This window comes from Neltuma alba, unplaced genomic scaffold (assembly GCF_004799145.2).
Source record: "Neltuma alba isolate B1F8T4 unplaced genomic scaffold, ASM479914v2 tig00002582_pilon, whole genome shotgun sequence".
Classification (NCBI taxonomy): Eukaryota; Viridiplantae; Streptophyta; class Magnoliopsida; order Fabales; family Fabaceae; genus Neltuma; species Neltuma alba.
The window spans coordinates 26,387-39,454 of record NW_021632926.1 but is presented as its reverse complement, the minus strand read 5'-3'; the positions used below and the strand labels follow the sequence as shown (position 1 = coordinate 39,454).

General features: G+C 34.2%; 3 protein-coding genes across 4 annotated transcripts; 2 read left to right on the top strand and 1 right to left on the bottom strand.

Annotated features, from left to right (window-relative positions):
• Positions 1–86: 86 nt before the first annotated feature.
• Positions 87–1,646, bottom strand: LOC114733098 (unknown protein 1-like). Of its 2 annotated transcripts, none has more exons than XM_028920504.1 (2): positions 1,551–1,646; positions 87–1,121 (listed from the first exon to the last, which is right to left on the bottom strand). In XM_028920504.1, the coding sequence occupies exon 2, from the start codon at positions 1,076–1,078 to the stop codon at positions 347–349; it is 732 nt and encodes a 243-aa protein (XP_028776337.1). In that variant the 5' UTR covers positions 1,079–1,121; positions 1,551–1,646; the 3' UTR covers positions 87–346. The 2 variants fall into 2 exon arrangements, with proteins under 2 accessions (XP_028776337.1, XP_028776343.1); XM_028920510.1 differs by having other exon boundaries at positions 1,567–1,627.
• A 3,106-nt stretch (positions 1,647–4,752) lies between these two features.
• Positions 4,753–7,268, top strand: LOC114733077 (uncharacterized). Its single transcript, XM_028920488.1, has 2 exons — positions 4,753–5,147; positions 6,550–7,268. The coding sequence occupies exons 1-2, from the start codon at positions 4,759–4,761 to the stop codon at positions 7,142–7,144; spliced, it is 984 nt and encodes a 327-aa protein (XP_028776321.1). The 5' UTR covers positions 4,753–4,758; the 3' UTR covers positions 7,145–7,268.
• A 1,037-nt stretch (positions 7,269–8,305) lies between these two features.
• LOC114733057 (cytochrome P450 714A1-like) lies at positions 8,306–10,962 on the top strand. The gene is made up of 5 exons (XM_028920469.1): positions 8,306–8,863; positions 8,945–9,171; positions 9,287–9,537; positions 10,006–10,420; positions 10,526–10,962. Exons 1-5 carry the CDS (start codon positions 8,563–8,565, stop codon positions 10,949–10,951), a joined length of 1,620 nt encoding a protein of 539 aa, XP_028776302.1. The 5' UTR covers positions 8,306–8,562; the 3' UTR covers positions 10,952–10,962.
• Positions 10,963–13,068: the final 2,106 nt, after the last annotated feature.

Genomic DNA, 13,068 nt, shown 5'->3' with positions numbered 1-13,068 from the left:
TGGATACAGGAGGGAAAACACCCTTCAAAGTACCAATCAACATAAAAAATAACCTCAGTAACTTGGTTTAACAAAGAAACATTAGATAGCACAACAAATCATCTATTAGAGAAAAATCAGGGCACAACTTCAATGTTAGAAAAACAAAGGTCAACGATCAGCTATACATCGTTACTGCTTCCTCTACACTGCCACCTTGGTCAGCTGCAGTTTCTCCATGTAAAAATACAAAATATCAAATCATAACTCAGATACAACTATTTCAAAAACAGCAGCTCAAGACTTGATTACCACTGATTGAGCTGCCATTTTCTCTGTTTATATATATAAATCGGACTCTCTTGAATCAAAATTCAAGCTTCCTGCGTAGCCCCACAGGAATGATCCTTGGTTTATTCCCTGGTTTCACAGGTGCACCTGGGCAGGTATCAGCGATTCCACTGAGCTGGATTGCTGAAGGAGGTGTTTTACAATATTCTGAATCATACACTACATCAGATATTTCAGCAAGCATAGCCTCAGCTTGGGTTGATAAAATAACTTCCAAGAGATTCTCATACACAGATTCAAACATCTCTTGATCTGAAGGAGATTCTCCATCAAAGCAAGAACTCTTGGGCTGAACAGCATCTGATGAGGGGTTAAAATTAAGTCGTCGGGCTACACAGCTCCTTAAATCATTAGCATACTTTTTGCACAGAGGTGCCCTTGCCATAATTTCCGGGCCAGGAGCAAAGGGGTCGAAAACACCGTCCTCGGGTGTTTTAGGGCTACTATTATCAACAAGAGCAGCAACCTTACGGCCGTTTTCTTTGCAGTTAGAATCAATATCAGATAATTTAAATGGTTTCTTCATCACTGTGAGGGGTGATTGAAGATCAATGCGAAAATCCCCATTCTCTCTGTCTGCATTTGGAGTTATTGGCACTAGAGAACCGTTGCATTCAGCAGCATCAGGCAGCTCAGAGACATCTTTATTGGCTCCCAGAACTACAATATCCTCGTCCAGTTTCTGTGAAGACCTCAGACAAGAGTCCTTGCCTTTGACGCCCAGATTCTTGCAAGCTCCAGAATCCATAAGCGCGAAAGAAGTGATAGCAAATGCAGCTTCTTTTCAGAATCTATAAAGGCAATTCGGTTCAGCTCGTTTAGTTCTCCATACGTGTCTGAAGGAAAGTCGAAAGCAAAAAAAAAAAAGGCATGAAATTGCATAAGAAATTAAAACACAAGACAGTCCAACCGGCGAAGAAGAAATAAACCTAACAGCAAAAAGAGGGGAAAACCAAACCCTAATTTACTGCCTCAAAAACCTTTAAAGAACAATGCTTCAAAAAACATCGCGATACTTGAAAATAAAGAATAGGGATCTGAGATATAAATGAAGAAGATTTACATAGAAACCGGTTAAGATGTCTACAATCTACAAGATCGAGTATTTATGATAAGTTCAAGAAAAAGGAAGGAAGAAATTGCAGCAAAAATCAGAGAGTATCTCAGATTAGACTATCGGAACAATGAGAAAATGGGATCCAAACGAAAAGACCGAGAACCTGAGAATGAGACTACCGCAATGGAGGAGTCGGCGTCGGCGTCGGCGGCGCGATGCGGCAGATCAGAGGAAGGAAAGGAGAAGCGGGTATCGAGTTGATGCGGGTGACTACCACTGAGCGCCAAAGTGGCAAATGCGGAATATATAGTCCGTAAACCAGGTAATTTCGACGTGTCATCGTGTGATTGGATTTCAATTATCACTCCTATGGCAGTTTCCAGTTTACCCCTTTCCACTTCACAGTAAAGATTGCTCCTCAAATCCCGCATCCTACAGCTCATCAAACTTTCAGAAAGCTCAGATTCCCACAGTTTTCTGTCAAAGTTTTTTTTTTTTGGCCCCAAAAAACAATTATTTTTTCTGGCTGGAAAAAAAAAAGCCTTTTTTGGGATCAAGTAAAAGGAAGTGTTTGCCTTTAATTTTTGGAACATTAATTTACCTGTTGCAGCTTATTTTCCATAAAAAAGAGGGCAATTACATATATGTCCCATTTAAAAAAAATTAAATACAAATAAATTATAAACTAGACACATGGACCGATTTGATGTTTTTGATAGATTTAAATTACTGATTTGTGATTTTCTAATTTCAAGGGTATTTTCTGTTATTTTCTCTTTTTTATAAAAAAAAATAAAAGACTGGAAGGAGAAGCCTGATCCTATGCAAAGAGAGTGGAAGTGTAAGCTGAAACGTTATGAGCATAAATTAAGCATTGATTGCCGAAATAACTCTCAATGATGAGTGCTTGTGATCCCACCTTGCATGTGCCCGATGAGGTGGACTCCCCGGCAGGAAAAAAAAAGACATAAATAGATTCTGACTAATTATTGAACCGGTCAAGATAATGATTCGATAATAAGTAATTCAAATCAGAGTTAATTCGAGGTAGGCCGATCATGATTAAAATGAAATAATTTAATTAAGATCTATAAAACTTTCAAATACTACCTCCAGTCTTAATTATAAGAGCCAATTGACTAATTTGAAGAGATTAAGGAAGTAAATCGAGTTAGTTATTTGTCCTAAATAAGTGTTATTTTTCCTAAAACATCCTTACTAATCAAGTGTATTGATTAGAACTATCATTGTTAGAAGGGATACTTTGAAAAAAATATATATAAATATGAGAGACAAAATGGATTAGGATCTTATATTTAGGACCAAAATAAAAGTCAAACAAGGTTTTATATTAAGGACCGAAAGTAGTATAACCCAAAAGGAATAATATTTAAAGTAAAAAAACATTATATTCACATATAAATCACATGTAATTCAACTAGACAGGGTTATTAAAGCACAAAAATGACAGAGCACTGTTTTTTTTAACTCGAAATGAGCAGGTTCAAATTTAATAAGGAGAAAAAATAAAATAAAATCTCCGAAATTCTTATTTAGACTAACCAATAGACTGGTTTATTAATCAAACGGGCCCTGCCGGGTTAGATTTTTTTTTTGAGCAAACTGCCGGGTTAGATTTTAATATCATAAATTTAAGTACAACTAACATTGGGAAGGGCTGAAATTTTAAATTATATAATACAAGAAGTAACTACCTGTGGATGTTTGGCGGACACAGGTTATTACCTAGTTCCGTCAAAAAACAGTTTTTCTAGTTTGTAACCCAAAACCAAATATTTACTCTAGTCTTAACCTAGAAACTAAATAATTAAATTATATAGATTAAGGAATAATTTAGTTATTTGTGAAAGATATGTGTTAGTCTTTGTCAAATATATTCTTTAATAGTTTACATTATGTGGCAAAAAGGCAAAAAAGTCGTTTATACTAGCACTACTTGAAAACCTTATTAACATGTGCAATCAATAAAAATATCTAAAAATATCTAAAAATATATATATAAATTTTGAAGTTAAAGTGAACTTGAGTCTTATATAAAGTGAATTAGATTCCTATATTTAAAATCAAAACAAACTTTATAATTAGTTCTTATATTTAAAATGAGGGGTAGTAAGTTTAAATGATCCTCCGAACATATACAAGATTTTGCATATCCGTATTTCATTTCATTCTAATTACTTAGAATAACCTGCCTACCCACAAAATGGGCCTTAAGTCTTGACAGGCCATACCCTGACTTTAAGAAATGCGTGATTAAACCTCCCTTGGGCCCTAATTACTTGTTATGTGGCCCATGTCCAAAGACAAAGTCGTGGCCCATAATCACATTGTAAGAAATAATGGGGTAAAAAAAAACTAAAGTTGCGTCTAACAAACGGGATTACGGGGGTATTTGAGAATAAGAAGAAGTGCTTTTTAAAAGTACTTTTTCACAAATTGAGATAAATTTATCCATCTATTTACTTCATATACCGTAAAATCACTTCTAAAACCATAGTTTAGTTTATATCCAAACCCCCCAAGTCTAATAGAAGAAGCTAGTTTTATATAATATGGGGAATTAAGATTTGAATCCAGGTCAAAGAGGTGCTCTTTTTTTTTTTTTTTAAGTGCATCCAACAAGTCTTTTTTTTTTTTTTTGCATCTTAAGATGCTGGATGTAGTTTTAAAAAAAAATGACATCTAGACTTTGAGAACACCAGGAAAATAAGATCTTGATGTTGGATGCATGATGAAAAAAATCAAGTACCAGCTGTACCTGAAAAATAAGAGAAGTGCTAAATTAGGAAGATTAAAGAATGACTGATGAAGAGTAAAACAAAGAACAGGCCGACAGAGCATATACAAATCAGCGGGCAAAGCAAAAAGGGGGTGAGTTTGCATTGATTAATTAAGCGTTAGCGTTAATTAAGCAGTAGGAGACACGTCGCGATCCACGAGAGAATCATCAGTCAAACTCATCACCCAACACTGTTTCACTCCCACGTATACGTATGTTCAGTTCCTTCATTGCTGCTTCCTGGAAAATTCGACCACCACCCGTATCTTTTTTCCTGTTTCTTTACAATCCTATTCTCTTCTTTACACACTCCACAACAAAAACTACCAGACCTGATTTTAGGGAAACGCATCCATCACCCTTCAATATTTAATTAATCCGCATCGAATCATATTCAATTCAAATCTACCACAAAACAATCATCCAAATTTCTGGAGATCGCATCCCGTGGCTCAACAGTACATATACATGTTTCTATATATATGTGTGTGTGTAGAGAGGGCTAGTTGGGAGGGAATTGAAGGTGTAGGTGACGGAGCATATGGAGGAGGGGAGAGAATTAGACCTGCACATGGAAGACAGTTTGGCAGAAAATAATGATGATTCGTACATAGAAATAGAGCTGGAATCTTGTGCAGAGGTGGTTCCGACATGTGTGAGTTCCGAGGAAGAAGACGAGAAGGAGGAGGAGCTTAAGTTGAGGGAAGGTGGTGAGGAGTACGATGATGAATTGCGCATTTCTATTTCATCGACGATTGCGCTTCCCGATGTTGTTGTCGATTGCTCTGAGAAAGTTGAGAGCAGTGTTGATCCTGTGAGAGAGAGTGATTCAGCAGATTCAGATCCAAGCGATGATCAAGGCAGATTCAAAGACGCTGCTGGTTTCTGGGAAAATCGTTCACCAGATCATCACGGTCATGTAACTCTCGAAACAACCATGCCTTTCAACTGCTGTACTAGGTACGCAATTCTTGCAGCTTCTTTTTTTCGGTACCCTTTTTTAATATCCAATAATAATAAATTTAACAAAAATGAAAGTAAAAAAACCAGGCCATTGACCCATCATTATTTCAGTGACCAAAAGTAATACTCACTCCCCTCCTTTATGTGGGATTATAGGGTTAGATAAGTTATTTGTTTGAGCATTTTAGAAGCAGTTTAGTCAGTCAAGACTATCATAAATCACTTCTAAAAAAACTAATACAAGCACCTTTTTATAGTAATGTAAAAAAATTAGTTAAGTTGATTATTTATCTAAAATATATGTTGATTTTTTTTAACTTTTTTAAATCATTAATTTGCAATATAACTATTCTTTAGTAAAAACTTCTTAACATCTTCAACCAAATGTGATAGTTTGAAAAAAAAAATTATAAATTTTTAGCAATGGGGTGAATTGGAATCTTATTATATCTAAAATCAAAATAAGTCACCTAACTCACTATATTATACTATCATTAGTTTTTAATATAAGAGCTAGTTAATTAATTTAAGTAAATCAAGAAAATTAGTTAAGTTAATTATTTGTAATAAATAAGATTGTCTTCTCTAAATATTATTATTAATAATATATATTAGCTTACCATTTAATGAAACCTTTAAATGTGCAACTACTACAAAGATTATCTTAAAAAAAATAAATAAATATAAGAGACAAAATATATTCAAGTTTTATATTTAAAAATAAATTAAATATCAAACTATAATAAGTGGAGGAGGTAGTAGTGTAGTACTGTGTTCGACCATATTATATTTAGGGCGTGAAGGAACATGACCTTTTGAGTTTTAACAATGGGATGAAAAGTAGACAGAGTTTTAAAGTTCAAGCCATCCCATTGCTACGGCAAAAGAGAAGCGTCTAATTTCGTTGAAATTACACCTTTAGTATGTAGACTTCTACTAAATTTGTTGAAATTACACCTTTAGTATTTTTTTTTTTCCTTATCTCTTACAGAACTAGCGTCTCTGTATTTTGTATATATTTTCAGAAAGTAAAAGGAGATACGAATGATTTTGAACTAAACTACACAAGGCTACCTAACTTACCTTATGTTAGACAAGGCTTGTTTAAATTTTGAACATAAAAAAAGTGGTAAAAGTTTTAACTTTTAATTATAAAATCACAATAAGCTCCTTAATTTGGTCTTAATTTTTCTTTCTGATTTGCATAGCTTTAACTGTTGACAAAATCTCCAAAATGTCAACAACCAATTGTTCTAAATTGATGTCGTGATATAACGTGATCATGTAGCCAAAAGGATTAAATTGATAAAAGTGGAACTTGAGGGACCAAATCAATAATTGAGCCAAACATGAGGGACTAAAATTTTCATTATCCTTGTGTGTGTGTGTGTGTGTGTAGGCAAAACAGCAGAGTAAAAGAAGGAAGCATGAGAAGAACAAATGGAGGAGGGATGATAATGAATATGCTGATAAAGTTTCGAGGCATAAAGCTGTCAACACTGATATCATCCCTCATGAAGCTACCAAGACCACCATGCCAAGACCACAATAATGATAATAATAAGGGACACACCAGAAAATATTGCAGAACCATTTTACAATGCTATCATCAGAAGAACATGGTGGTTAATCCCTCCTCATCAGGCTCACAAGAAAACAGATCATCAAAAAGATTAAGCAAACCCAACTGGGATTTGAACAACAACAACAATAATAATAGCAATGAGGGCTCTTTCAGAAGCAGCAGAAGATCATCATGGAACAGGTCAGTGGTGGAGATAGATTTGGGTGCACTGAAAGGCATGTTCAGTGCTGTTGGAATTGCCCAGAAAAGCAGAAGTAGTTCTAAGAGGAAAAGTTGTTCCAATGTGTCTTCTTGTGACAACTCACCCATTCATGAAGGCTTTTCTTTCACTTGTACTGATAACTCCATTCAGGCTGCTATTGCCTATTGTAAAACTTCATCTGGACAAACCTCTGATTTTTCCTTCTGAATTAATGTTCAATATATACTATGCTGAATGTTATATAAACAAGAGGTTTTTGTTGCTACTTTATGTGTGATAAGTGACATATTTTTATTATTTTTAATCAGGTTAATACTATTGTTAGTCTTTATAGTTTGATCAGATTTTGGTTTTCATCTCTATAGCTTCAGATTGTGCTTTTTGTTCCAATAGTTTTTATAAGAACTGAGATCAAGACTAAAATTTGTCAAAAATAGGAAGCAAAACCAAAACTCATTAAAAGTACAAGAATTAGGTGAGTTTTGGTTTTGGTGCTTACGCTTGGCAGACAGCATTAACTTGGGCCCGCTCCTTAATGAAGCTATAGGGGGCCAAAACCAAAGTTAATCAAGTTGCAAGGACTAATAATGATATTAATCATTTTTTTAATTAGAAATACTTACATAGATGTGGAAACATATTACTCCTCCGGTCCTTAATATATGACCCAATTATTGAATTGGTTTTGGTCATAAATATAAGACCCATTTCTCATATTTATCAATTTTCTCTAAATTACCCCTATGGATACTTCTTCAATCATAATTAAGTAGAAGAGGAAGAGGGGTATTAAGAAAGATGATTATGGTATTTTAGGAAAAATATGTCACATTTCTTATAAGTAACTAACTTACCTAACTTCCTTAATCTAATCAAATTAATTAAATGGGTCTTATATTAAGGACCGGAGGAGTATCTTAGAAGTCAATTGGCATTATTTTAATATTTATATATTTATATTTGCATCATATTCTTTAGACTCTCAGTTTCTGTCAGATACAGTATTCCTTCCACACCACAGGCCCTAACATAAAACTGAGAAGAAACATACCCATTTTAAATTAATACAATAAACTAAGACAAATAGTCATTGCATTAAACATACCCATTCGCCGTTGAGTGGCAGCTGTAGATTCACAAGTGTACATATACATGTGGCCATGTGGGTAACGTTTTTAAAATCTACAGAAGCTTATAGAGAGGTGAAAATTTTTATCTTATAACCTGATTCTCTTTTGTTATAATATATAATTCATAATATATTGTCATCAGTTGGCCGATGATTAAATTAGAAAATTGCATAAAAAACTGCTAAATATTTATCAAGTATCAACACTTTTTGTTCATTACAATGAGCCTGCAATTTTGGTCAACAGATGAAAACAAATATAAATATTCTCAGCTCATTCAAGTGACTTTGAGAGCCCAAAAAAAAACTCCCATGGGCACTTAAAAAAGTGCTTTTATGCAAGTCGCCACGCACGTACTTATCTAATACAGTGCAAAATCACTTAAAATAAACTAATCCAGACACCTTCATCTAATGTAACACTTATCAGAGTTGTCATTCCGTCATTTCAGGTATTGCTAGACTCAGCTGCTGCACGAGAGAGAGAGAGAGAGAGATGGAAGGTGGCGAAGAGGTATGGCAATGGCAGATAAAGAAGATGGCTTGGTCAGTAACAACCGTAGTGATAAGCTGCACTGTGCTGATACTATGGAAGAAGCTGTGGTCGAAGCCCCGAAGGATCCGATCAGTTCTTCATAAGCAAGGCATCACAGGGCCAACACCTTCCTTCCTTCTGGGCAATCTCTCTGAGATTCAAAAAATCCAATCACAGTTCTCCAATCTCTCCTCTTCTTCACTTCCAGACCAATGGTTCCACTCTCTCTTCCCTTTTCTTCATCAGTGGAGGAAGCAATATGGTATATGTCTCACTTTTTAATCTCTATTATGTATATGTAAAGGTAGAGGTATGTGAATATGAATATCTTCATGATGAGCAGGTCCAATATTCCTCTACTCTACGGGAAATAAGCAGCATCTATATGTGGGAGACCCAGAATTGCTCAAAGAGTTGAATCTGACAAGAAGCTTGGATCTTGGTAAGCCTTCCTACTTGTCCAAGGCTTTGAAACCTATGCTGGGATATGGCATAACCAGAGCTAATGGGGAGTACTGGTCTTTACAAAGAAACATTATTGCTCCTCAATTTTTCCTCTCCAAGATTCAGGTCAATGTTTCCCCAACATATAATATTTTCAAACATGGCAAAAATATGGAGCCCAAAAAGCTTGATAAGTTTTTGCGTGAAGTAGTGGACTGCTTGATTGTTGTGGAATTTGCAGAACATGGTGGATTTCATGGAAGAATCTACGAAAGAAATCATGAGGAAATGGGAGAGGTGTATAACGGAAAGTGGAGGGAAAATTGCTGAGATTGTGATTGACGATGATTTGAAGGCTATCACAGCTGATGTCATTTGCAAAGCTTGTTTTGGAAGTTCTTATGCTCAGGGCAATCAAATTTTTGCTAAGCTCGCTGCCTTGCAAGTCGTTCTTGCAAAATCTAACTTTCTTTTTGGATTTACGAACCTCAGGTTTCACTTCTAGATTCCTTCCGATTCACATATAATCTAGTGGCACAATTCACAAGTCCTCTTTCAAGACTGCAAAGTCAAGAAGTATATGTAAAACATAATAATAGGGCATAGACACAGGATTTTCGTCAAGCAGGCTATAGGCACTTTTAAGCAGCCCAAAAATTAAGCACCTTCCATCAGATCGAAACCACGATTTAATTAAATTTATATAACATTTATTATTGCAGCTCAACATAACACTGACTCATGAAATTTGTAGTTCCTAAAACAATCGAATCTCATATTAACAAACCAAGAAACCAGCACAACTTACAACTTTTGACTAAGAAAACCAGAGTAAACAGCTGAAGTAAACATAAAAACATACTAATTTCTGCATTACTTCTAACATTTCCTTCATTCTTTTCTATTTCATCAACAAAATATAATTACCGAGCACATCTCTGTATGTGTATGTGTGTTCAGGTTTCTTCCCACCAAGGAAAACAGAGAGATATGGAGGTTGGAGAAAGAGTTTGAGAAGCTAATACTGAAAGTGATCGAAGATCGTAGGCAAGAAAATCAGAGGCATGTAAAAGAGAATCGAAAGGACCTGTTACAGATAATTATTGACGGTGCTGCTGACGCCGATATCAGTAGATGGGGAATATTGAAGAAGCTGAGACGCGAGCACGAAACCAAGAAAATGATTGTGGATATGTGCTCGAACATCTACTTTGCCGGATCAGAGAGCACCGCTCTCTTAGTTACATGGACGTTGCTTCTTCTGGCCAAGAATCCTCACTGGCAAGAACGTCTTCGATCGGAGATTCTTGATACCTTCCCCAACATGCCGCCTCATTGCTTCCAAGACATGGACAAATTCCGAAAGCTGAAACAAGTGAGTACCCATCTCCACAATAGAATTCATGTAACAAAAGCTGAAACAGAATTCAAACCTGTGCAATACTGAAACATAACTAGTCGATTAACAATGTTGTGGTAGTTGACAATGGTGATTCAAGAGAGCCTGCGTCTATATCCACCGGGATTAACAGCACCAAGGGAGGCACTGGAAGACATAAAGATCGGTGGAGTGGTGGTGCCAAAAGGAACAAACATATGGGTCTTCATACTCGCGCTGCATAGAGATCCAGAGATCTGGGGAGAAGACGCAGCTAAGTTCAGGCCAGAAAGATTCGAAGGAGGGGTTTCAGAAGCTTGCAAGCATCCACAAGCATATTTACCATTTGGACATGGAAGTCGGATCTGTGTAGGGCAGAATTTTGCTTTAATAGAAGCCAAGATCATACTGTGTCTTCTTCTCTCTAACTTCTCCTTCTCCATCTCTCCCAATTACCGCCATTTTCCTTCCTTCAAAATGATGTTGATGCCCAAATATGGGGCACCCCTCCTTGTAACCAAGCTCTAGTCGTCGAAGCATCTGATTATGCCGATCAACTGTATAAATAATCAGACGTTTTTCTGGCTCTTTCATTTTTTGTGTGTCAGTGTAAGTGTGTGTCTTTGTGTGTGTGTGTATATATATATATATATATAAGAGTGTGTGTATGTATATCAGTACATGTATATGTATGTATATGAGTGCGTGCATGCATGGCTGTGAGTACGCACGCCTGCCGATAGACGTGTCTGTGAGTGCGTTTTCGGAGAAAGGAACCCAAGTACAACCCAGTCTCCCAGGTAGTGTAATAACAAGTAACATGTAATTCATGCTCACCTATTAAATACATTATATGTATTAATTTTTTTAAATTGATAAAAAAATTTGAATTTATTTTTATTAAAGTTTTTTTTTCTCTCTCTGCATCTACAAGTTATTTTCACTCTTATCTCCTTTTTCTATCTTTCCAATCAGAATTAAATAATACCCTATCAGTGACTTATGTTTAGAATAAAAAATATTGACCTATAATAAGGACTAGTGGTACCAATTTTTCAAATTTTTTTAATTAATTTTCTTCTTCTTTTTTTACATTCATAAATTATTCTCACATCCATCACCTTCCTATCTTTCAAACTAAAATTAATTAGGAGTAAAATTGGGAATCACCATTAATGATGTTACAAATGACTTGTACTTGAAACCAAAATATTCTACTCCAAGTGACTTATAATAGAGATGCAGTAGTAAATTTTAGGAAAAATGAAAAAAAAAAAATATCTGTTGAATTTTAAAAAGATTAATAGGTCATGCTGCCTACTTGTATAATGGCTTTTACTACTCAAAATCTATCAAAATTATCTATTTGTTGTTTTAAAATTCAACAGGTATTTTTCTATCATTTTTTCTAAATTTTATATGATAATAAAAGATAAGTAGTTTAATCAATTTTTAATTTTCATGAATTAGTTAATTATTTATTTTATTTAGAATAAAAAAAGTCATGAATTTGAAAAGTGCAAGAAATGCAGTTACATAGAAGAAGGCTTGAGAACGGAAAGGGGAGGATATTGAAGTTATTACCTAAACATTCTTCTTTTGATACAAATTGCAAGAGGATGGGATTAATTAATATCTATAAGCATATACTTCCTCGGGTACTTTTTATATAAAACCACTTTTATTAAAATCATATGGATTAAGGCATACAATAAAAATTAGTTTGGAGCTTTTATTTTTAAAAAAAAATATATTATAACATTTCAAAATGATTTTAATAAAAACTAACCAAGTCACTATCCCTAATGTTCTCTTACCAATAAAATTAACAAGAAAGAGGAATGTAGTTAAAATTATTAAAAACATATTTATTTACTCCTCCGGTCCTTAATATAAAACCCAATTGTTGAGTTGGTTTTGGTCCTAAATATAAGACCCATTTCTCATATTTATCAATTTTCTCTAAATTATCTCTATAGATACTCCATCAACCATAATCAAGTAGAAGAAGAAGGGGGTATTAAGAAAGATGATTATGATATTTTAGAAAAAATGTGTCACATTTCTTATAATTAACTAACTTACCTAACTTCCTTAATCTAATCAAATTAGTTAAATGGGTCTTATATTAAGGACCGAAGGAGTATTATAAATAACTAATTTAACTAATTTTTTTAATATTTACAAATTAGTTATATAGCTCTTATATTAAGAACCGAAAATAATATAATTCTAAGGATTGTTGTTTTAATTGGGAGAAGTTAGTTGAGAGATTGAATTTGGTCCTAAATTATAATATCTCAATAGATTTCGTCACCCTAATCTATAATATTTTTATCTAAAATATTCCTAAAAATTGTAGGGGTTTTATCAATGAATAGTTTGAATACACATAATTAAAGAATTTAAGAAAACCTACACACATTTGTTATAATTAACCAGCTTAATTAATCTTTTTAATATCTCATCTTGTTCTTATATTAAAAATCGGAGGTGGCACAAGGATTAAAAGATTAATTTTTGTTGGCATTTTTCTATGAAGTTGTACCATGTATGATATAGCAATTGAATTTAGGGAAAATTCTAAATAAAAATACTTCTTGAATTTTAAAATTTTAAATCAGCCTTCTATACTACACTTTAAT

What these genes read in the sequence shown, in the direction of transcription:
- LOC114733098 (XM_028920504.1), bottom strand. Translation starts at nt 1,078, where the DNA reads ATGGATTCTGGAGCTTGCAAGAATCTGGGCGTCAAAGGCAAGGACTCT.
- LOC114733077 (XM_028920488.1), top strand. Translation starts at nt 4,759, where the DNA reads ATGGAAGACAGTTTGGCAGAAAATAATGATGATTCGTACATAGAAATA. An exon ending in CCTTTCAACTGCTGTACTAG is followed by an intron (nt 5,148 to 6,549) that starts GTACGCAATTCT and finishes GTGTGTGTGTAG; the next exon opens with GCAAAACAGCAGAGTAAAAG.
- LOC114733057 (XM_028920469.1), top strand. Translation starts at nt 8,563, where the DNA reads ATGGAAGGTGGCGAAGAGGTATGGCAATGGCAGATAAAGAAGATGGCT. An exon ending in TCAGTGGAGGAAGCAATATG is followed by an intron (nt 8,864 to 8,944) that starts GTATATGTCTCA and finishes CATGATGAGCAG; the next exon opens with GTCCAATATTCCTCTACTCT. An exon ending in TTTTCCTCTCCAAGATTCAG is followed by an intron (nt 9,172 to 9,286) that starts GTCAATGTTTCC and finishes TGGAATTTGCAG; the next exon opens with AACATGGTGGATTTCATGGA.